Source organism: Setaria italica, chromosome V (genome assembly GCF_000263155.2).
Source record: "Setaria italica strain Yugu1 chromosome V, Setaria_italica_v2.0, whole genome shotgun sequence".
Taxonomy (NCBI): Eukaryota; Viridiplantae; Streptophyta; class Magnoliopsida; order Poales; family Poaceae; genus Setaria; species Setaria italica.
The window spans coordinates 29502370-29523065 of record NC_028454.1 but is presented as its reverse complement, the minus strand read 5'-3'; the positions used below and the strand labels follow the sequence as shown (position 1 = coordinate 29523065).

Here is a 20696-nt window from a genome sequence, read left to right as displayed (position 1 = left end):
CCGAGTGTCCGAGAAAAAACACTCGGCAAAAAGAAAACACTCGGCAAAATTTAAGGTTTCCCGTAGTGACGGGAGCATATACAAACACGGAGTTTGGAGTTTAATATATACTGAATTTAATATATATTTTATTAATTATAGTTCTGAATTTTGGTAGAGTTTTTTCATATTAATTGAGACCGTTAGATCTTCATAAAATCCAACGGTCCAAATCCTTCTCTTTTTTGCGATTAACGTGGGAATTTCTAAATCCTCTCGACAAACATGATGACTTCTTTTAACATTATTGTATTAAGATAATAGATACAGTTTCAGCTCGAGTGGAGTGACCAGATCCCTTCTCTCGAATCCCTCAGCTGCTTATTCAGCATTCCAGTTGACTAAGCTGTACAGATAAAAAAACCACGAGCACTAGCACCATTGATTCCGTCGTTACCGAACAATTGATACATCTTCTATACAAAAGCGTCGTGTTACCTGTCTAGCCGCTAGCTACGAGAAAGAAAAAGAGCACCGTGGAGTGGACTCGGCTTTATCCCTTTTCTCGCCGTACGAGCGCATACATCAGCTATATTCCCATTTCACAAATTTACTTCGCACTTTCAGTTTAATTCAAAACCTTTTTTTTTTGGGTTGCCTAGTAGGTGATGACGATGACGTGCGGCGGAGGATTCCCTGCAAAGGCGCGGCAGGGGTACTGCAGGTTGACGGGATCATGCAGTGATGCACGCCACGCACGGGCATACGATTCCGCTGCCACCGCTCCGCAACTCGCGAGCGACTAATGACGATGCAACCTCGCCGCCGCGAGCAGCAAAGCAAACTAACGGCTCGCCGAGAGGCCCCTTGGCGAGCTCGATCAGGCGCCTGTCTGGCTGTCTCCCGGAATTCTGGCTCAGCGGTCATCGGCGGCAGCGCTGCGGATCAGCAGCGAGCTCGTTCGATCGTGCAAGGGCCGCATCTCGCTCGGCAACTTGCAAAGCCGGGGACCCTTCTTTTTTCACGGCGCAGAGACGACGCTCCGGACAGGGAGAGGCGGAGGGGCACATCGATGCAAACCCCACTCTGAGCAGTGATCGTAAAGCGAGTCAAGCTGGTAGGGGGACATATTCCTCTCGTTGTTCACTTGTTCTACATCGCGATCCGATGTTTACCGTCAGGAAAGCGGTTTACGCTTTGCGGTGTGCGCGTGACGACAAAACGCGTGCCTTGAGGGTTTTGTGGGGCTGTCTGTATATCACCCGAGTGTTTTAGGCATTGCCAGCACTGAATTTTTCAGCCATCTGATCGTAATCCTGTGGCTCTCGTCCTTTCTTCTTCCTTCAGCTCCCGGCACTGTTCTTCTTCCTCACACAGACGCGTTTTGCTACTCCCCCGCCTCCGCCCGCCTTCGACCGTCCCCGGCGGCGAGGACGCCGCCGAGTCCGCCCCCGCCACCCCCGCCACACTAACCAGTCCGTTTTCACGCTACACAACCGGCGCCGGCGCCCCCGCGGCCGCCTACTTACCTCATCTTCGGCCCTACCTCGTCTTCGGCGGCGGCTGCCGCTGAATCCGCCACCGCTGACCGTTTCTGAATGGACGCGCAAACATGACGAGACGTGACGCCCCGGCCCCGGCCCCGGCCCCAGCACTGCCCAACCGCCATCTTCCACTGCCCGGGCCAGCGACGCCGTCGCCGCCTTGCCTCGCCACCCCCGCGCCCGCCACCTTCGCCTGTCCGGCCTGCCGCCAGTGGCCTTCCCTCTAGGACCGCACCACTCCAGTAAAATCCCAACCCAAAATCCCAAAACCCAAAACCCAAAACCTGAACCCTAACTCACCGTCGTCGGGGAAGACGAGACCTCAGAGTCAGAAGAGATGGCCAGAGTAGCAAACGTGGACAAAAAAAAATCGGGTGTCAGCAGACTTTGAAACACCCGAGTGCCTTTTAGCTTTCCCCTTTGTTTTTCAAGAATTGAACAGGCATGCAGTTAAGTTGATCTTTGAAATTCAGAGGACGGACAGGGACACAGATATGTTCTTCGCATGGACATTTCCAAATCACGGGCTCCATCAGTATGGGCACCGATTAAATGGTCAAGTATCTGAACTAATTTCCCCGAAAACAGTTTCTGAATTGATAGCAGGCCCATCCATTGCATCCAGTTGCACCAGTAGCCGTCCACTGAGTGACTGACAGACTGAGCATACCATTCGATCCTTGTTTCATCCTTGGAATTGGAAGACACCATTGCAAGAAATGTAAAAAGAAACAGTTACAGGGAGTTCTCTCATCCGAAGTATAAATCGGACTGGCACCTACGTAGTAGTACCTCTCGCTTCCTCCCTCGTATGGTTTCCATCTCAATCGTCTAATCCTCTTACTACTAAATCGCACCACCACAAGCTGGCTCGCCATTTGAAAAGTGCAGTTGGACCCGGACGTGCCAGCTGCTTCAATCAGTCAGGTAGCCGATAGCAACGTTACTTAAAAAAAGCAATCACGTGTCAACCATCCATTCCATCATCGGTTGAGCACGCCCAGAGACCTAACAAACGGGAAGTGGTGGCCATCCATCCGCCAGCAGCACTGGCTGGCTGCCTAGTAGTAGTAGCAGCAGAGTATTCAGCACACCAAACTTATCCAGACCCGTCGCACTCGCGCTCCCACTTGCGTGCGTGGCTCGCGCACGAGGACAAGGCCCGCCAGCCTTCGCCGCCGGAGAACATCCTCCTCGCTGCCGGTGTCGCGATGGAGCGCTGATTAGAACTCGCGCGTCGGCGCGGAACCTGCCGGTGGATCGTTGGAGAAAACCGGGGAGATCGTCGGGGCCGGCACAAATGATGGTAGCGTCTACCGGGTCCTGGACTACTCCAGGCCGCGGTTCCGTTCCGGCCCCGGCGCCCCGCGCGCACCGGACGGACGCGCATGGCAGCAACGCAGCGAGATCTAGCGGCCCGGGCCGGGGCGCGAGCGAGCACGGTCACCGTGTGCGCACGTCCTGTCCTCCGATCCTCTCTCTCTCTCTCTCCCTCGCTCCCGTCGTTTTCGCGGCCAAAAGCGCCGCACTCCCCCGTCACTTTGCCACTCACCGCCGCCGCGATTGGCCCGGGCGCCCGCCTGCCTGGCCCCACGAGATAAACTACGAGATCACGTAGCGGGCAGTACAGATCCCTCTCGCAAGTCACAGCACTGTCTGTCTCTGCCCTTTGACATTTGCGCAGGGTCAGATCAGAACTAGAATAACTGACGCTGAAGGATTATGTTAGCTAGCCTAGCAGAGTCAAGCGCGACCAATAATGGGGACCGAAATATAAAAGATAAAAGAGGGTTCAACTGTAAACAAAAATCATATTGTAGTTTGCATTTTATTCCCACACCTGCCTTCTTTATGACGCGAGCGTGTGCGAGAGCTCGAAGATTCGAGCTCCATCTCCCCTCCCTCTCTCTCTCCTCTCCCTTTTGACATTTGGATCAAAGTCAAAAAGAACAACACGAAAGGAAGACGACGACGTCAACAACCAACGGCCCCCCCTCCCAGCCCCTTTTGACAAGTGTACACAGCAGCACTGGAGCAGCGGCAGCATCCACTTTCAGAGACTTGCCGTATACCAACGCGTTGGAGACATGGACTAAAGTTTAGTCACTATCATATCAAATCAAATGTTTAGATACTAATTAGGAGTATTAAATATAGATTAATTATAAAACTAATTGCATAAATGAAGGTTAATTCGTGAGACGAATCTATTAAACCTAATTAGTTCATGTGATGCTACAGTAAATATGTGCTGATCATAAATTAATTAGAGTTAATAGATTTATCTCGCAAATTAGTCACGACTTATGCAATTAGTTTTATAATTAGTTCACGTCTAGTTTTTTAATTGGTATCAAATATATGATGTGATGCGAACAAGAATTAGTCCCTACGTCCGAACGCCTAAAAAAAGCGCGCGAGCCTAGGGGTGTGCAAATCCGGGCGCAATCTTCTATCCCCGCCCGCTGCCGCCGCCGTGCCCACCACTCGCGCGGCGGGTTGACTTCGCCTCGCCGCGATCGGGCCGGCGGGTAGGGTAGAGAGCTATAGAGAGCCCGTGCCGCCCGCGTTGTATCCCCCCGGCCTGCGCGTCCAAATACACGTACGCGTATATATGCGGGCGCGGGGGCCCGGGGGCCTGCTCGACGGCTACTGCCAAAAGTCAACCCCCATCCCCCCCTCGCCTCCTCTCTCTCCCCAGACACCACGCCGCACGCGTCCCCCCGGCTCGTCAAAGGCTCAAAAGGCGCCGGTAGTAGGTCGCCGTTCATGCGCGGCGTGCTGCTGCTCATGGCGGAGCACTTCAACGACTGGGACCTGCAGGCCGTCGTCAGGAGCTGCGGCAGCGTCGCCCACCCGGACCCGCCGGCGGGGCGCGGCCGTCCTCGCGCCGCCGCGGCGCCGAGAGCGGAAGCGGAAGCCGAGGCAGCGGGGGCAGCGCCGGCAGAGCCGACCACGCCTGCAGCGGCGCGGGGAGGAGAGGTGCCGGCGCGTGCTGCGCCGGTGGCGGCGGCGGTGCAGGGACACGAGCGGGCGCCGCCGGCGGTGGCGGCCAAGGGCGCGGCGCTGCTGTACGACCTGGAGTACCTGGACCTGGACCACAAGCCGTTCCTGCTGCCGGTCACGCCGTCGCCGCGGGGCGCGCGCGCGGGGGACGACGGGCGCGAGCGCGAGGTGATGATCTCTTTCCCCGCGGCGGCGGCCTCGACGTCCGGGATGCAGCAGCAGAGGGCGGTGCCGCCTGGCCGGAAGGCCGGCGCGCGCACGCCGCGGCCGAAAAGGAGGTACCCTACCACCAAAGCCTGTGCGCTCCCATCGTTTTAGCACCCTGCAGCGCATAGATGCCGACAGAGATTTTAAGCGCAAGATTCCCTTCGAAATTAAATTTCATCTGTGCTCATGATTCCTGTGGAGAAGAATGAACCGTGGCTTATTGCTTTCTTTTGGCAGCAAGAAGAGCCAGCTGAAGAAGGTGGTGCGGGAGATGCCGGTGGCCGACGGCGGCGCGTCGTCGTCGGACCCGTGGGCGTGGCGCAAGTATGGCCAAAAGCCCATCAAGGGATCGCCTTATCCGCGGTAACTGCCTTTGACCTCGCCTTCCCTGCTTTTTCCACGCGGTGCACTCACTGCCTGCTCTCGCCGGGAGCTGGCTACCCCGTAGACAGCCTTATCATCGTTGACTGCAGAGCACTCAACTTGGTAGGATCCCAACACCATTGACCGTATTTTTAATTTCTGAAGCCGAAAATGCCACCACGGAGGCTTGACATAGAAGCCCTAGTGTTAACTAGTCAATTTACGCCATGCCAATTGGGCATGGAGCTTACTAGGTCGGTCGCACTGTACGTCACGTATACATGTGTAGTACAAGACATTTCCATTGCAGTACATGGCAGAACGGCGTGCTTGCAGTTGCAGTTGACCTTGCAGCCGCTGACCTGCAGGCTGTTCAACGAACACGAACTAACGCTGTCGCATGCTGTGTTGCGATGGGAATCTGCTGTGGCTGCAGGGGGTACTACAAGTGCAGCAGCATGAAGGGGTGCATGGCGCGGAAGCTGGTGGAGCGCAGCCCGGCCAAGCCCGGTGTGCTCATCGTCACGTACATGGCGGACCACTGCCACCCCGTGCCCACTCAGCTCAACGCGCTCGCGGGCACCACGCGCCACAAGTCGTCGTCGGCCGGCACCGCGGCGGCCGCCGAGGACACCGCGACGTCGTCGCCCAGGAGCCACGAGCAGCAGGGCCCTTCTTCTGTCGGCAGGGACGGCAGCACCGCCGACGCAGAGGACGCGGCGAGGTGCGACGTCGTCGACGGCAACGACAAGTCGACGGCGATGGCCTTGGAGTTTGGCGCCGAGGAGATCGCGGCCGCCGACGACGAGAACGAGCTGTGGCCCGCGGGGATGGACCTGGACGAGCTCTTGGCGCCCGCGGACGACGACTTCGATTTTGAACACGTCGTGGACGAGGAGGATGGCGTGCTGGGACGTCGGCTCTCGCTCTAGCTGGAGTTGAGCGCTGTAGCGTCAGATCAGAACAATCTATTGCGCAGAGATCCTGACCCCAAGAGATGCAATGTATAGGCGTCTGTTGTGTGCGTTTCTGACAGACAGGATCCCAAAATCAAAAGCTGATTTTTTTCGTGTGTATCTGCGTACTCGCGCAATATCCGAGAGGTCGGTGCGCATTGATTTTTGCACTCCTGTAATTCAGGTGCCACCTGAGTCCTGACCGTGCAAGCACGTGCACCTGGCTTGGCAAAGACTTGAAATTTGAAACCCAGCAAAGCGCCAACACATGAATGCCCCGTCCCCACAAAAACGTGCGACGCTCAGAGCTCCAAATCTCCAGTGTTCCGTAGTGAAAGAATTGGCTACTATTCTCAGCAAACCATGCGAGCACCTGCTATAGCCAATTAGCACGCTGAATCCTGCAAATGATCAATTCTCATTGCTGGTTTGCAGAACCCTTCTCAAACAAAGCCTCGTATAATCACATAACAATACTTGCATGATGCAATAAATCGAACAAGAAATCAACGCGTGCGAGTGCATTTAACAAGAACGCAAAATCTCAGACCAAAAAAGATAGCATTTCACAGATGATAGTTTGCAGTATCAGTTACCACAAATGTGATTCGCACACGATACCACAGAGACAGCATACCCTATGTGTCCAGCATAACTACGACAGGTAGTACTCAGACAAGCTAGAGCGTCAAACAGACAGCTTACAAATGCAGAAACTTGACCAAGCGCATGGCAGAAAATCCAACTGAGTGAACTGGTGATGAGCAAGTCTGCAGCTAGGTCATGATGACTCGAGGACCCGGATTTACAAGATGGGTGGTGGTCCCAACTCTAGTACTCCCATTTCTTGAGCTCCATTCCATCAGGAGGGCTGCCTTCCACCTTCTTTGATCCAACATCTTTCCAGTTTGTTGAGAGAACCGTGCCATTCGATTCAACCTGCACAATACAGTCCCAGAAAGGGTGCGTGTAAGTACCATACAGTGTTCTATCAGTTATGTGAACCTAAAATAGCTAGTTCCAAATGCAGTGTTAAGGAGGCTGAAGATCACATACAAATGACTTCATCATGGCCCTCCGCATATCTTCATCAGCATCCTTGTAGATGTCACGGAAGAATTTGTTCAATGCAGCATCACCATCAAGCTTTTCATCCTTCTCCTGATAGACACAAATCATGCAACCAGTGTCATATTTTAGAAACTTACATGATAGCAACAAAAATTGATGCATAAATGGGCATTCAGATCGAACCTCCTTTTTTACTTCAGCTTCCAGTTTATCCCAGTCTTTTTTCGACTTCGAAGATGGGTAGGAAGGTCTTGGTGCTGTTTCAGCTGCACAACATATATACAACTAGGATGCCTCAGTAACAAACACCAGACAACTCAATCAAACAAGAATCCAGATTGTTAATGTACCATATCATCTACAGACGGCTGTTTTTCTCAAACTGTCAATCATGTACACACTACACAGTTCATGATTGCTCAAAGCTTAAGCGAACCATGAAGCAAAGCAATACTATAAAAGTAGTGAGTTACAATTCTAACAACTTGGCAACCTCAAAGGTTATTCAACAACTAAATTCTTACTAATCAAATAAAAATGAGGGCAACACAATGAACAAATTCCATTTACTATCTAACTACAGCAAAATACAGCTGGTTGACAGTATTATCAGTTATGCTAATACAATTTCAATGCTTTCATAGGCATCAACTCCTATGCCATTTCTTTTAGCCTCAAATCATAGCTCAATAGTTGAGTTAGGTCAGGCAATATTATGCTGGTTGACAGTATCAGTATCAGTGATGCTAATATAATTTCATTGCTTTTATAAGCACGAACTCATATGCCATTTCTTTTTCTTCACCTCAAAATCATAGCTCAATAGTTTAATTAGGGCAGAGAATATTAACAGAGTCTACAATACACACCACTGGATGTTTTTTTAGAGAAAATTCCCTCTATACCATCCAAACTTAGTCGTCCCTTCTGTGCCATTGAAAATATAGCAATCCCTTAAGTGCCATTGATTTTAATTTTTCATCCCCTACGTGCCATTGCCGTCAATTTTTACTAGCATTCCTTCGTTACTCCGTTAAAACATGTGATTCCTCTCCCTCCTCTCACACGTGGATCTGCACTCCTCCCTATGCCTCACCGTGGCCACCTCCGACCGAGGCACGAGCCGCGCCTTCCCCGCCCTCTCTCGTGCGCCGCACACAGCCACAGCCCCGCACGCGCCGCCACTTCCAGGCTGGGCCGAGCTGCCATGGCCGTGGCACCCCGTGCCCCGACTCTTCTGCTGCCGCAATGCAACAACGGCGCGCCACCAGCCACCTCCCTGCCTCAATCCTGCGCCATCACGCTTAGCAAGTCACTGGCCGGGCCACACCAACAGCTGCAGCGGCAAGCCGTCCCCCCTAGGCCAGCGCCACCGAAGGACAAGCAAATCGAGTCACTATGGCAGAAGCCAAACCAAGCGTGCGGGCACAGCCGGCCGCTGGTGGTGCTGTGAGACACGGACAGCGGCGACGGCGCTGCCGGGGTCACGACGTCCCCGGGCCCCTGCATCTCGCTCCAGCTGACCGGCCTCCCCCGGAGATCACAGCCGCCGGCTCCGCGCGCAGCATCTCGACGCCAGTCACCCGATTAGCCTGGCACACGCTACCCAACGTCCTCCAACCCAGGCGCTGATGCCGACAGCCACGTACATCTAGAGCGTGGCGCCCTTTGATGGCAGAATACAAAAACAAGCACAGCAGGCAGATTCCAAGGAAGCGCGTCCAAACCTAACCTTTAGAAATCAAGCACGTCATCGTCCAAATCTAGTTCGCATATTGCTAATCGAAGCCGTTGGAAAAAAAAATCATCTCATCTTATGGGCACTGCCTTTTCGGCCGATGTGAAATTGAGAAGCTTTCAAGCTAACTTGATTTTGGTTTGATTGTTTGTTCCGATTGGTCACATGCAATGAGATTTTGATGGGCAGGTGCGGTTTGCAGCGGCAGAGACGGATTGGCACTTCAAATGGTCATGTAACGGTGGGATTGAACGGACACAAACAGCAATGGCACATAGGGGATGGAAAATTAAAATTGATGGCATAGAAGGGATCACTATATTCTCAATGGCATAGAAGGGATGGGTATAAGTTTGGATGGCATAGAAGGAATTTACTCATTTTTTTTAATATGCAGTAACAAGAATATTATGAATGCAATAATACCAAATTCCCTTTTAATGATGATAAAATCCATTTCATTCCGTTGATCTAACTACTCAGCCAATCTGATATCCACTCTTAGGAAAGTTGTGGCACGAAATTAGTTTCAGGGGGCTGGATTCACAGTAATCTAATAGCAGGGGGGAAGGAGATAGAGCAGAGGCTGCAGAGAGCAAAGAAGGGTCATGAATTCATGATAGCTAGGCAGAAAGACTCGAATATTCATATAACCACATCCATAAATCCAAGAGGTTATCCATGAAATTAGAGAATTTTTTACTGTCTTTCAATCTTATCTATTTTCCACATGGGGAACCCGCATCTCAAGCCAGCACCGACAAGGTGTCCGACTAAGCTTTGAGCTTCAAACAGGATGGAAGCTCGCCAAAATTATTTATGCGTTGGGGAAACATCATCAATTCATATTTTCGCAACCATAGTGACATGGATGCGATCAGTTGTAATAGTTTCAAAAGGAATCACCTGGTGTGCTTATCTTCTGGGGAAGGGCCTTTGGTCTACCACTATAGTCCAGGGTCGTCCAAGTCACCTGCTCAGCTTTGGCAAGGCGTATTTCAACCTTGGTGGATAAGACTAGATATTTGCACTTCTCTGGGATAATCTGGTTTCCAACAATAAAAAAGTAATTAGCAACAGATTCACATATATGAAGGGTATTCATATTCCATAAACTAAACCAGACAGCTACAAATAAATGCTGTAGAGCATAACTGGAATTAAAAACTATGAATTTTTTTATCTGTGTCAACAGGACCAAAATAAAATGACTCCCAAGTTTTATTTGGTTTTGAAGACACTGGAAATGGAAAAGAGATAACAAAAAGGCAACATGAATTCAGTTTCCACAAACTCCTAAAAGATAATTCTGATACATCCGATACTAGCAGTACATCAAAATGATTTGCCAAGAGCAGAGATAAAACGAGTCAACAAAGTGTTGGAGCAATATTTTTGAATGCACAAATTTAGAATCCATGTTAATTATGAAAAATAACTAATGCACTGATTGCAATGTATATTATAAACAACACAACCTGTTCAAGAAAATAAACAACACAATCAGGGGATGATCTAATTCTATTGTTGAGACGGTTGAAAATCGTGTTTACTTGTTCTGGAATCCTTTATCTTTGATTTGTGAAATCCTTGGGTTTAGACTTTACTCTCAATCCACAGGTGGAGATACCTGGGGTGGGTTTTCATGGCCTATAGTCCCCTGCCGCCGAAGCACGAACTTGAACAAAGGTGGCACCGGAATGAATAGCCCACTTGTTTCGGGCAAGAATGAATGGGACTGATCGACTCGAGATACCGAGCGACCTCCACTCTTCGACTCAAGCCGAGCCATTCATGCTTTTTTATGAAAAAATGATATAAACGGGCAGAACAAAGAAAAACATAGAAAGAAACAAAACCTAAATCTTTGGAGGAAATGATATTGTCTTACTAGATAACCTGTTTGGTTAAATCACACAAATTTCAAGTAACATGGAAAAATTGTAACACCATCTTCCACAGCTGAGCACACTGCTAATTTAAGAATGAAACAAGGCAACATCTTGTTTTGAAACCCCGTTGCACATGTTTAAATGACTGGAAAAGGCAAAGAGATGCTCATATGTATGATGTAGTTTTGTTTGCCTACAGTTTTTAAAAGTCACTGGAACAGCTGTCACTATATGCTGTATACGACCATTGTCTTGAAGGCACGGTACCAGCTACCTTAACAGATAAGTACACGGGAAAAAACCAATACGTTCTATTACATTGCACGCAAGAACATCCAATAGTAAGGAGTACCTTAGAGAACAGACGGGGCTGAAAATGGTAGGGTTCTTCACCAGGGACTTCAATGGATACACTTAACTAAAATGAGAAGCTAGGTTAGTGAAGAATAGCAGTCACAACGGAACTACAATAGTAAGATAGCAGGACATACCATCTGTTCGCCAAAATCAACGACAACACAGTCAGCAGGAACACCCTTAGCAAATATTGTCAGCACCACCTCTGTAGAACTATTGTAGAAGTCATGCCTGCAGCACATTGCGCATTAAGAAAAAAATGTTAGCAAAGCTGACACAGCTCACGCTCAACATGAATTTCAGTTAGGAGAAGCATTTTCCTTTCCCCCTATATGGCTCCCCAAATTAGAACATGGTTGGAAACAGATGTGTATAGGAAAATGGTGAAGAGTTCAAGGAATTGCCACGAATTACCTGTACTTAGGCTTGCTTGGAGGTTCCACCACTGGCTGTGTATTCTCCATATTTGCAACATCCTCCCTGTCCTCAACAGTAGCAGCCACAGGAGCCTCAACCTTCTTTACTGGTGCCTGGTTAGCCTCCTCTGGACAAAAAACAGAATAACAGTACAGATAGTATGAGATGACTAAATTAATACATAATTATTCTCTAGCTAACGTACAAGGCTGCTGAAATTTTTCTATGACAAGAGACAAACAGGGCATGTAATCACAGATAATGGCATACAAACAACACTGCACACCAAATGAAAAGTATTGCCTATACTGCAACAAATACACTAAAAGCTCTGATGTTCCACACCAAATGAAAAGTATTGCCCATACTGCAACAAATACACCAAAAGCTCTGATATTCTGTTTGCTCACCAGCAATGCGCTCCTCACATTCCTTCAACATACGAGTAAACCTTGAGTCACCAGATGCATAGGAAGAACCCAGTTCAAGAGCAGCCTTTGCAGTTTGGTATTCTTCAAGCTTCATGCATGCGGCACTGTAAACAGGAAACTAACTTGTTACATAGATAAAAAAATGTGGGAGAGGCGATTACGTGAGTGCTCCTTCATGTATAATTTTAATTTAAGAATGAAGAGTGCCTCTAACCCTTTCCGATAGTAGGCTTTGTGCATGGTAGGATCAAGTTCAATAGCTTTGTTAGCATCCGCCACAGCCTCTGCAAGTCAAATAAATGCATTCAGTACAATAAATTTATTATTTAAAAATCAAATAGAATTCAATGACGCCTAGTATGACTAACACTGCTAAATGAAGCGAAGCTTTGTGCATCGTTTCCTATTACAAACAAAAATAATGCAAAGACAGCAAAGCACCATGTAGTTTCTTATTTTGGTTCCTACAGATTTAGATGTAACTTAAGCCAAAGTCCTACATAACATTTCTTATTACAAACAAAAATACTGTAATGACTATAAAAGCACCTTGTTCTTATTTTTGTTCATACTAACTCAGATACAATTGAAGCCAAACTGTACACGCCATTTCTTATTTAAAAAATATTGAATTGATAGTAAATCACCATGCAGTTTATTATTTTGGTTCCTACTGATTCAGATGCCATCAATTAGGACCTACAGAGATTAATACAATCATAGCCCTCCCAAACCAGTGTATGTGTCATCTCAACCTTTCTCAACATGTTGCTGAAAACCCCCCAAGTCAACCCATTGTATTGCACTACTCTTTGTGTATGCAACCATTGCAACTGAAACCCACAAAACACTAACCGACAATCAAGCCTAGCAACGCGACAAGTAGGTAACTAGGGATACACGTAGTTACATACAACACACACAGCAACACGTTAAGTAGGGAACTTGGGGGGATATACCTTAAAAACGTATACAGCAATGCGACAAGTAGGGAACTCGGGATAGACCTATTACAATAACACACACTGCAAGGCGACAAAACAAGTAGGGAACTTGCGGTAACCTCAGACAAGTAGGGAACTTGGGGTAACCTCAGAACGCACACAGCAATGCCACATGTAGGGATCTTGGGATACACCTCGAAACGCAAACTAGTCATTAAGCTACATCACAAGCTTCCTAATTAGCACAGTCCATTTCAGGCAATCTGAATCTCCATCCTTTTATAGTCCACACACCAGCCAAGAAAACTCAACTCTGACTAATCAGACTCTCTAACATGGACAGTTAGTAATCCCAATCATCTAGGACGCTCCTTGAAGTTTGAATCATACGATGCTCATCGCCACAGCCCACAGCGACGAACCGACGCTCACTCAGCCCTACACCACAGCCTGACGTTGACCTCCCAACCCCAACTAACCTGAATCGCACGAGACAGGCCCACGACGCAACAACAGACCTCGAATCGGACTAGCCTTCTACGTCTAAAACCGCCCCTACGACATTTCGACCCATCGCGACTACATCGACACCCGCGAGCGCGCCGCACCACATCCACACGACACCACATGAACAGGCGAATCGAACCCTCCGTCGGGGGCAGCAGGATGGAGGAGGGAGGAAGGCGGGGGAGGGGAAGAGCGCGCCCTTACCAGTGTAGTTGCCGAGCTTGATGTGCGCCTGGGCGCGGTCGGCGTAGAGGTCGGCGGTGGCGGGGCCGGCGTCGATGGCCTGGGTGTAGAGCTCGGCGGCCAGCTCGAAGTCGTCGTCAAAGAAGGCCTCCTTGGCCTTGCTCTCCAGATCCGATGCGGCCATGGCGCCCCCTCCGACCTGCGGCGGCTGCGTGGCTGAGGGCGAGAGGGAGGAGACGACCAGCCGTAGACTTGGTGTGCGAGTAGAATAATCGAGGTCTTAGGTGGAGGGAGGGGGTGCGCAAGCAAGGGATGGGGTTAATGACGCGGCTTTTTCAAGGGCCCGTGGGGGTTCTAGAGACTTCTATGCGTGGAGAGTGAGGGGCGGGCCGGGCTTTTGGTTAATTGCGAGGGAAGCTCTGTGGGCTTTCTCCCCTTTTTTTTTCCTTTGGGCTTTTTCTGCTTTTCTCCTTTGTTTTCTTTTTTTATTCTTTTATTTTAGTGTGGGTCAAGTCGTCGGCCGTCTGATATTGTTATCGGGAAGCCAGGACCCAGGAAGGTTCGCGAGTCGCTCAGTGATGATTGATTGATTTCGCTCGTGATCGTGTGGTTAATGAGGGATCAATGGCATACCTTATTACTCGCTGGCAACTGGCATTGCTTTTTTTTTTTCAAATCAGACGCTACATACAATGCACGCACCTGCGAACACACGCACGCAATCCTACTCCTCTAGTCTCCTTTGAAAAGATTGAGCAGGTGAATTCTTGAAATTGATGAAGTCATCACTAACGCATCGCTGTCAACGGGCACGTCACCTACCAGTGAAAGAATAGTACCAGTTAAATCCTGGAATAAATCCAGAAAAATACGAGCCCCAATGCTGAGTAGAGAACTCGGATCATAATGGGCAGGTTCCACTAAAGAAAACTTAGCAGATGCAACTAGGCCCTAAATTTGACCTTGTCCTGCTATTCTAGATCTGATTAGGTTGCAGTTTTGCGTTTGGGTTTAGGTGACCAGGTAGATTAGATCTGATGGTGTTGCTTGGAACCAGGGTTTGGAATAAGGAACGGCATCGTCGCTGGCCTTATCTTTTTTCTTTGCGGAGCATCACACCTCGCTGGCATTGAGCATGTGCGCTTGGGGCACACCGAGACTCTTTGACAAACTACTTTTTCACCATTACAAGTCTGATGCACATGTACACAACTGTACATACGTATGCACACACCATATTTACACAGTCATAAGTATCCTCTAACACGTACTACGTATGCAAGTAAGCCGGTGGAAGCAATCCTATATTTGCTAGAAATATAAGTGTCCCATACGTAGTGTACTAGTCTGTCGTATCAAACTTACCAAAAATAGGACGAGAACTTGTTCCTACCGATTTTGGATAGCTCATTCTTTTGAGAGCGAGCATATATAGAGGTATCATCTTTTGGTCAGCAGGAAAACCGAATCCATGAAAGCAAGGGCAAACGGTATCATCTTAATATATGACGTCACAAATAGGCACGCATGGCCTATGTGCAGACTTTTAATTTAAGGGCAGAAGCAGTCCAATTTTGGGCACAAGATGACACTAGGGATGAAATTATGCATAGGAGGTAGAGAACGATCAAGCACATATTTCACGATATATATATATATATATATATATATATATATATATATATATATAGGATTATACTATACAATACCCTGGGTACGGAATAATATTCCGTACCCGAGCTCATCCGCCGATGCACCATCCCCCGCCGGTTTTTTTTTATCTTCCCGCTCCCCTGTTTTTTTTTCTGTCTTTTTTTTTTCCCGATCGTGGGTCTTCCGTCGTGGGAGGTCCTCCCGTCCCGTTCTCCTGCTGCTCTCCCTTCGCTCACGCCACAGCTCGCCAACCGCCGCCGCCGCCGCCCGCCTTCCGCAGCCGCCGCCGCCACTCCCCATCCGTCGCCGTCCCCTGCCAGTCGCCATTCGCTTCCGCCTTCGCCACTCGCCAACCGCATCCGCCGCCGCCCGCCTTCCGCAACCGCCGCTGCCACTCCCCATCTGTAGCCTCCGCCGCCAATCGCCACTCGCCATCCGCATCCGCCGCCGCCGCTCGCCCGCAGCTTCCGCACCGCTCCTCTCCTCCTCCGCATCGACGCTGCGCCGCCCCTCGCGTCGATCCCGTGCCGCCCCTCTCCTCCGCATCGACGCCTCGCGCCCCTCGCGTCGACCCCTCGCCGCCCCTCTCCTCCTCCGCATCGACGCCACGCCGCCCCTCACGTCGACCCCGCGGCGCCCCTCTCCTCCTCCGCATTGACCCCGCGCCGGACGCCGCAATAGCCCGCCGGAGCTAGGTTCGATCCCCTCGACCGCCCGATGCCGCCGGTGAGCTCACGCCTAGCTGGTGGTGGTATTAGGTGAAATGCCGTGACTTCGTCAGCCGCGCTACTGGCTTGCGCACATGCTGGGGCAATACAGACTGGAATTAATTCTTGCTCTTGAATTTCTTGCAGGTGAATTTCTTGCGCTACTTTTTGCATTCATAATCAGGTGAATTTCTTGCTCTTTGTCTACATGTAGATGTTGATTGACCACTTGAATTAATTCTTAGGATCAAACACTATGACTATGTCACCATTAAAACATCAGTCTACATTATTTTGTTGAACAAAGGGAGCTTATTGCAACTGTTAGAGGTCCTACAGTAGCTGTCAAGGGCATGGCTTCCAGTTCTATCCTTGAAGAAAGTCTGACCTCACGAGCCATCTTTTGAGTGAGATGGATTTACAGTACCAACTATACCTATATGCATTATCCTGGATAACCATTGCTTACTAATTGTTTTGGTTTTGGAGATCTTTAGCATGTTCTTCAAAATTGTTTATCAACAAATTTTTGAGTTTTCGATAAACAGTATTCATGACGCCATGATGGTGAGCAATTTTTCAGTTCCAATAGATTGGATTTGGACGAATTGTACACTTCTGTGTTTGAGAATTTTGATTAAATTGTTTGTCACTATGTTTAAGCCTTACCAATAAGTTATTTGTTTTCATGGATCTAGAAATCATTTGATACTATGTCATTTACATTAATTTACTAGTCAAATTATTCTAAGCTCAAGCAAGTTTCTTCTGGTGTTGTAGGAAGGATATTGATCATTTGATTGAATCAACTGTTCACCTTTTTTTTCATAGTTTTCATGCCTGTCCACGTCCCTGTCTTTCCCTTTTCTGCTCATGTTTTTATCTAGTTCATCACACTCCGCATAAACTGTGGCGACGGGTGTGGGATGGAGAGGTGGAGTGAAGGTTCCCTGCCTAAAGAAAAACATAGAATGGTAATACGATGGATTGGATAAATCAGTAGAGTTGTTTTGGTGTCTGGACCTGAAGCTTTAGCTTGAAGTGTTTTTTATTATTTTGTATGAGCTGATAGTACCAGGCTAGCACCTTTGATGCTTGCACATGGATGTGTGCCTTTTGTATTCTTCAGGATATTATGATAATGAATAGAGATCAAAGAATTAAATTGAGAAGTGTGCAAACCTAATGGTGCTCTCAGTCAACAACAGTTCCAGATTTAGTGGTGGCTAGATGCAGAAGCAATCAGACTAGCTTTGTTTTCTATGGCCAATAATATTTTAATATTTCAACAACCAGTTTAGATTGTTAGCTTTATTTTCTATGGTGTGTTTGCAGCAGGTTACCATGACTGGCGACCAACTGCAGGTATCACGTAAGCCACAATACTGAACTGAATCTTTTGTTTCACATGGTAGCAAAAGTATGAGCTCCCTACACAAGGCATGTTAATTTTCTTACGCCATTAGAATTGAAACTAGAATTATTGGGTTGTGTGAGTATTAGACTCAGAACGTTCTATTAGGTTATTATATCTGCCATACGTACCCCTCATAGTAGAGTTTTTATACCATTAATAAAGATGCTAGTTCATTCAGTGAAAGAATACGTACCCATGTATAATGCACCTCTATAATTAACAACTCTTTTCCTCCCCCATGCCAGGCAGCTCTGCCATCATCCCTCCGAGCTGTGGTTTCCTTCATTTTCATACCTACTCATGGAGTCTTCAGGTATCTGCTAAATCTTTAGAAAACGAGTAAAGAAAGAGTAGTTTTTGTAGTTATCTCTAATTATTTTCTTCCATGTGTAGATACGGTTCCCTTACAGTCAGAAGGTGTTCAGCAAGGTTCTCCACGGATCTGCTCAACTAGAAGGTCTTATGTGACTCATTTTTGTCTGTGTTCTCATCTCTTCCGCTTTCCCATGCCTGTCATAACGTTTACATCTTTTTATTCTTTTCAGTTTGTAAATATTCCATGTAAACAACTACAACATATTTGGATCCTAACCACTCATTGTATTCATTATTACTGACACAGAGTATGTTCAATTTGATTTGTCTCACAGGACAGATACTTGTCAGCGGTTGGTGAATAGGATGCCTATCAACCCGAAGCTAGCTGTATTCGAGAGCACACAGGAGAGGTATGCGCGTGTTTATAATTTCACCGCCTATCCTGTAGTCCACTGCATTTTCATTGATTCATGGTCTATACTTTATACTTTCATTTTTCTCACTTCAGGTTCGAGGTACTTCTTCGACCCGAGTTGCGATCATCTTATCCAGTGGGTGGTGGCCCTGGATCGTCTTTTCAACAGCTACCCAACCGAAATGTTCCTCAACAGAGTTATGTTCCTGATGATCCTGGCGCTGATTTTATTGTGGTTGACCATGCTCCGGGGTGCAATAAATCTGTTCGCCGTATGAAGAATGCTGCTGATGATCGCACCGGGGTTGTAGATCGCCGTAGGAAGAAGTTTCGGTCCTCTCACCGCTATTCAAAGGAAAAGAATAGTGCAGCTGATAATTCTAGGCGATTAACCGATTATTTCCTTGCCCAGGATGGCACAGAGGTATGTGCCAAATATTAAATTGAATTGTCATGTTACTAATACACACACAATATCTATGCACATATATATGCAGTAATTCCTGGTGTTGTATTATTCTTCTTGTTGCTCTGTGTACATTACTCACTTTTAAAACCTGACATATGTTCCATGTAGTTTCCTTATTTTTTACATGGTTTACTTTTAGTGTCATTTCCTCTTTCCTTGTATATACTCAATTTTACACATCATTACACATGCCAGGCTCCACCAAGACCCAGGAACTTCAATGTTGGTTTGGATGACATGACTAACGTCCCTAAGATTCGTATTCCACGTTTGCGTGATCTCTTATCCCGTCCATTGGGTTGTCTCACTGGTCACCCCTTGCAAGCATTTAATGAATTGTTCGACCAGTTTGACCAAACCTTATCTGAGAACACTTGTGCCATCCAAGCTTCTCTATGCAACATTGCTAGAGCTCCTTATCGTCTAGCTGAAAAGTGTGGACCGGTAATAGAGGAGCTTATTGCTGCCCAGAGGTCGGCTTCTGACCCTAACAATATTGGGGAGACTTCACGGAGGAACAACTCAGGCACCGAAGATGACTTTGTCGATCCTCACAACGGTGGCACACATCGATCCCCACAATCCATTCTGATTATGTACTTTTTTTAAATTCCCAATCAAATTGCTCTTGAAAGTTTCAACTTATTTTTCTGTACATTACTTTCTGTAGATCAACTATTCGAGCATGGAAACTGCGGTGTTTTCAGGACCCCAAGTTCTTGCTATAGAGATGATGTATTAAGGGATGGCAACGGCCAAAACTCATACACCACAGGTACTGCCTATCGCATTCTACAACCAGTAAAATGCTCGGTAATGACCCTTTACCATAAAAGCTTAACAACAGTTTTTTTTGGAAATCTTGGTCACAGATCCCGCCACATCTAAAACTGGTGGCACTACACCTTGCACTAAACCTCATCAAGAAGCTTGCAGGGATGACCATGCACGTACTACTACTTGCTCAGGTTAGCACTATGTAGTCTGAATTTTCTCTTTATCTCTTTTCCAGGTTGTATCCAGTCTTACATTACAATACGCAGCTGTCAGGATTTTTACCCATATGCTCAGCCTTTAATTGTTTAGGAGTCATTTATGTTCTTGCTTAACGCTGTATTCATGTCATTAATTTTTCAGATCATATACCCCCCTCTTCTAGTTTGCCTGACAGCAACCATGATATGAATAGAACCAACAATCTCATTGATGCCATCTATTGTGAAGAGCAATCAAATCATATGCATACTCTCCCTTCACCACGCACTACCCAATTTGAAGATCAGGCCAAAACTGTATGTTTAACTGGACACGATTACCACCCACTCCATTCGATTCGAGTTGCAATCCTTCCAGCTAATTATTTTCCAACTACATGTTATTTTGACCTTTCCAAAGGATCAAAATAACATGGTGTCAGGCACTTTACATGTGTCAGAACAGAGAACAGGGAAACGCATGACACGGAAGCCTGCTAAATATTCTTCACCCTTCAAGTATGGAATTATGTCCCGTCCTGCACCCAATGTGGACGCAGCAACGAGTCTCTTTGGACACATGTGCGCTGATGACTCCACATTGAAAAGGTTAGCTTTTGTCCATTTCTAAATCTTATAACAGCTAAACTTTCTATTTCTCCATTTGCTGATTGTAATATCCACAGCATGCCGGTGATCCAGTTTGGTAGCACCCCTTTAACTTGTGACATGATTGCACAATCATTTGCCGATGGTGCAATCCCAGACTCAACTTTTATCACAGGATTTGTCAAATGTCTTAGCTATGATGATTATTGGATCAGACCTGAGTGGCATGGTTACAGAATTTTTTTTGATGCTGACCTCTCAGTAAGCTTTTATTTTGCCATTCTTTGACACTAGATTTATTAAAAATTTTCCATTCTTTCGTACTTTTTTTTATTCCATGGCATTTCTTTTCTTGAAGGCAATTCTCAATGTTGAGTGGCACAAAAGGGACAGCTCCGAACCCAAATATAGCCAGTTTGCTGCAGTGACAGCCATCCAACGTTGTCTTCCTTTCACAGACTTGAAGAAGACAAAGATGGTACATCTACTATTTTTTTTTTGGGCTTTGTCGCTGATAGACTTTTTTCTGGTCCTCCAAT

General features: G+C 47.5%; 4 protein-coding genes across 4 annotated transcripts in view; 3 read left to right on the top strand and 1 right to left on the bottom strand.

Annotated features, from left to right (window-relative positions):
* Positions 1-4018: 4018 nt before the first annotated feature.
* Positions 4019-6221, top strand: LOC101753693 (probable WRKY transcription factor 65). Its single transcript, XM_004969162.3, has 3 exons — positions 4019-4807; positions 4974-5099; positions 5536-6221. Exons 1-3 carry the CDS (start codon positions 4293-4295, stop codon positions 6029-6031), a joined length of 1137 nt encoding a protein of 378 aa, XP_004969219.1. The 5' UTR covers positions 4019-4292; the 3' UTR covers positions 6032-6221.
* Positions 6222-6579: 358 nt separating this feature from the next.
* On the bottom strand, positions 6580-13911 carry LOC101753279 (protein SGT1 homolog). Its single transcript, XM_004969161.2, has 10 exons — positions 13617-13911; positions 12176-12245; positions 11941-12065; positions 11528-11657; positions 11248-11344; positions 11109-11174; positions 9771-9909; positions 7310-7392; positions 7112-7216; positions 6580-6994 (listed from the first exon to the last, which is right to left on the bottom strand). Exons 1-10 carry the CDS (start codon positions 13777-13779, stop codon positions 6887-6889), a joined length of 1086 nt encoding a protein of 361 aa, XP_004969218.1. The 5' UTR covers positions 13780-13911; the 3' UTR covers positions 6580-6886.
* A 1509-nt stretch (positions 13912-15420) lies between these two features.
* LOC111257349 lies at positions 15421-19183 on the top strand. The gene is made up of 7 exons (XM_022826700.1): positions 15421-16006; positions 16103-16929; positions 17618-17685; positions 17766-17829; positions 18023-18100; positions 18199-18529; positions 18770-19183. Exons 3-7 carry the CDS (start codon positions 17673-17675, stop codon positions 19181-19183), a joined length of 900 nt encoding a protein of 299 aa, XP_022682435.1. The 5' UTR covers positions 15421-16006; positions 16103-16929; positions 17618-17672.
* A 14-nt stretch (positions 19184-19197) lies between these two features.
* Positions 19198-20696, top strand: part of LOC101782731 — a 2333-nt gene continuing 834 nt past the window's right edge. Inside the window, exons 1-6 of the mRNA XM_022826699.1 lie at positions 19198-19349; positions 19447-19542; positions 19712-19866; positions 19970-20157; positions 20235-20418; positions 20516-20635. Coding sequence (XP_022682434.1) covers positions 19756-19866; positions 19970-20157; positions 20235-20418; positions 20516-20635 — 603 coding nt within the window. The 5' untranslated portion in view covers positions 19198-19349; positions 19447-19542; positions 19712-19755. The remainder of the gene's footprint in view (positions 19350-19446; positions 19543-19711; positions 19867-19969; positions 20158-20234; positions 20419-20515; positions 20636-20696) is intronic.

Coding starts and splice junctions, on each gene's coding strand:
- LOC111257349 (XM_022826700.1), top strand. Junction 18,101..18,198: donor TTCGAGAGCACACAGGAGAG/GTATGCGCGTGT, acceptor TTCTCACTTCAG/GTTCGAGGTACTTCTTCGAC. Junction 18,530..18,769: donor TTGCCCAGGATGGCACAGAG/GTATGTGCCAAA, acceptor TACACATGCCAG/GCTCCACCAAGACCCAGGAA.
- LOC101753279 (XM_004969161.2), bottom strand. CDS start 13,779: ATGGCCGCATCGGATCTGGAGAGCAAGGCCAAGGAGGCCTTCTTTGAC. Junction 11,345..11,527: donor CCAAGCAAGCCTAAGTACAG/GTAATTCGTGGC, acceptor AATGTGCTGCAG/GCATGACTTCTACAATAGTT. Junction 6,995..7,111: donor GGGCCATGATGAAGTCATTT/GTATGTGATCTT, acceptor TGTATTGTGCAG/GTTGAATCGAATGGCACGGT.
- LOC101753693 (XM_004969162.3), top strand. CDS start 4,293: ATGCGCGGCGTGCTGCTGCTCATGGCGGAGCACTTCAACGACTGGGAC. Junction 4,808..4,973: donor ACGCCGCGGCCGAAAAGGAG/GTACCCTACCAC, acceptor TTCTTTTGGCAG/CAAGAAGAGCCAGCTGAAGA. Junction 5,100..5,535: donor AAGGGATCGCCTTATCCGCG/GTAACTGCCTTT, acceptor CTGTGGCTGCAG/GGGGTACTACAAGTGCAGCA.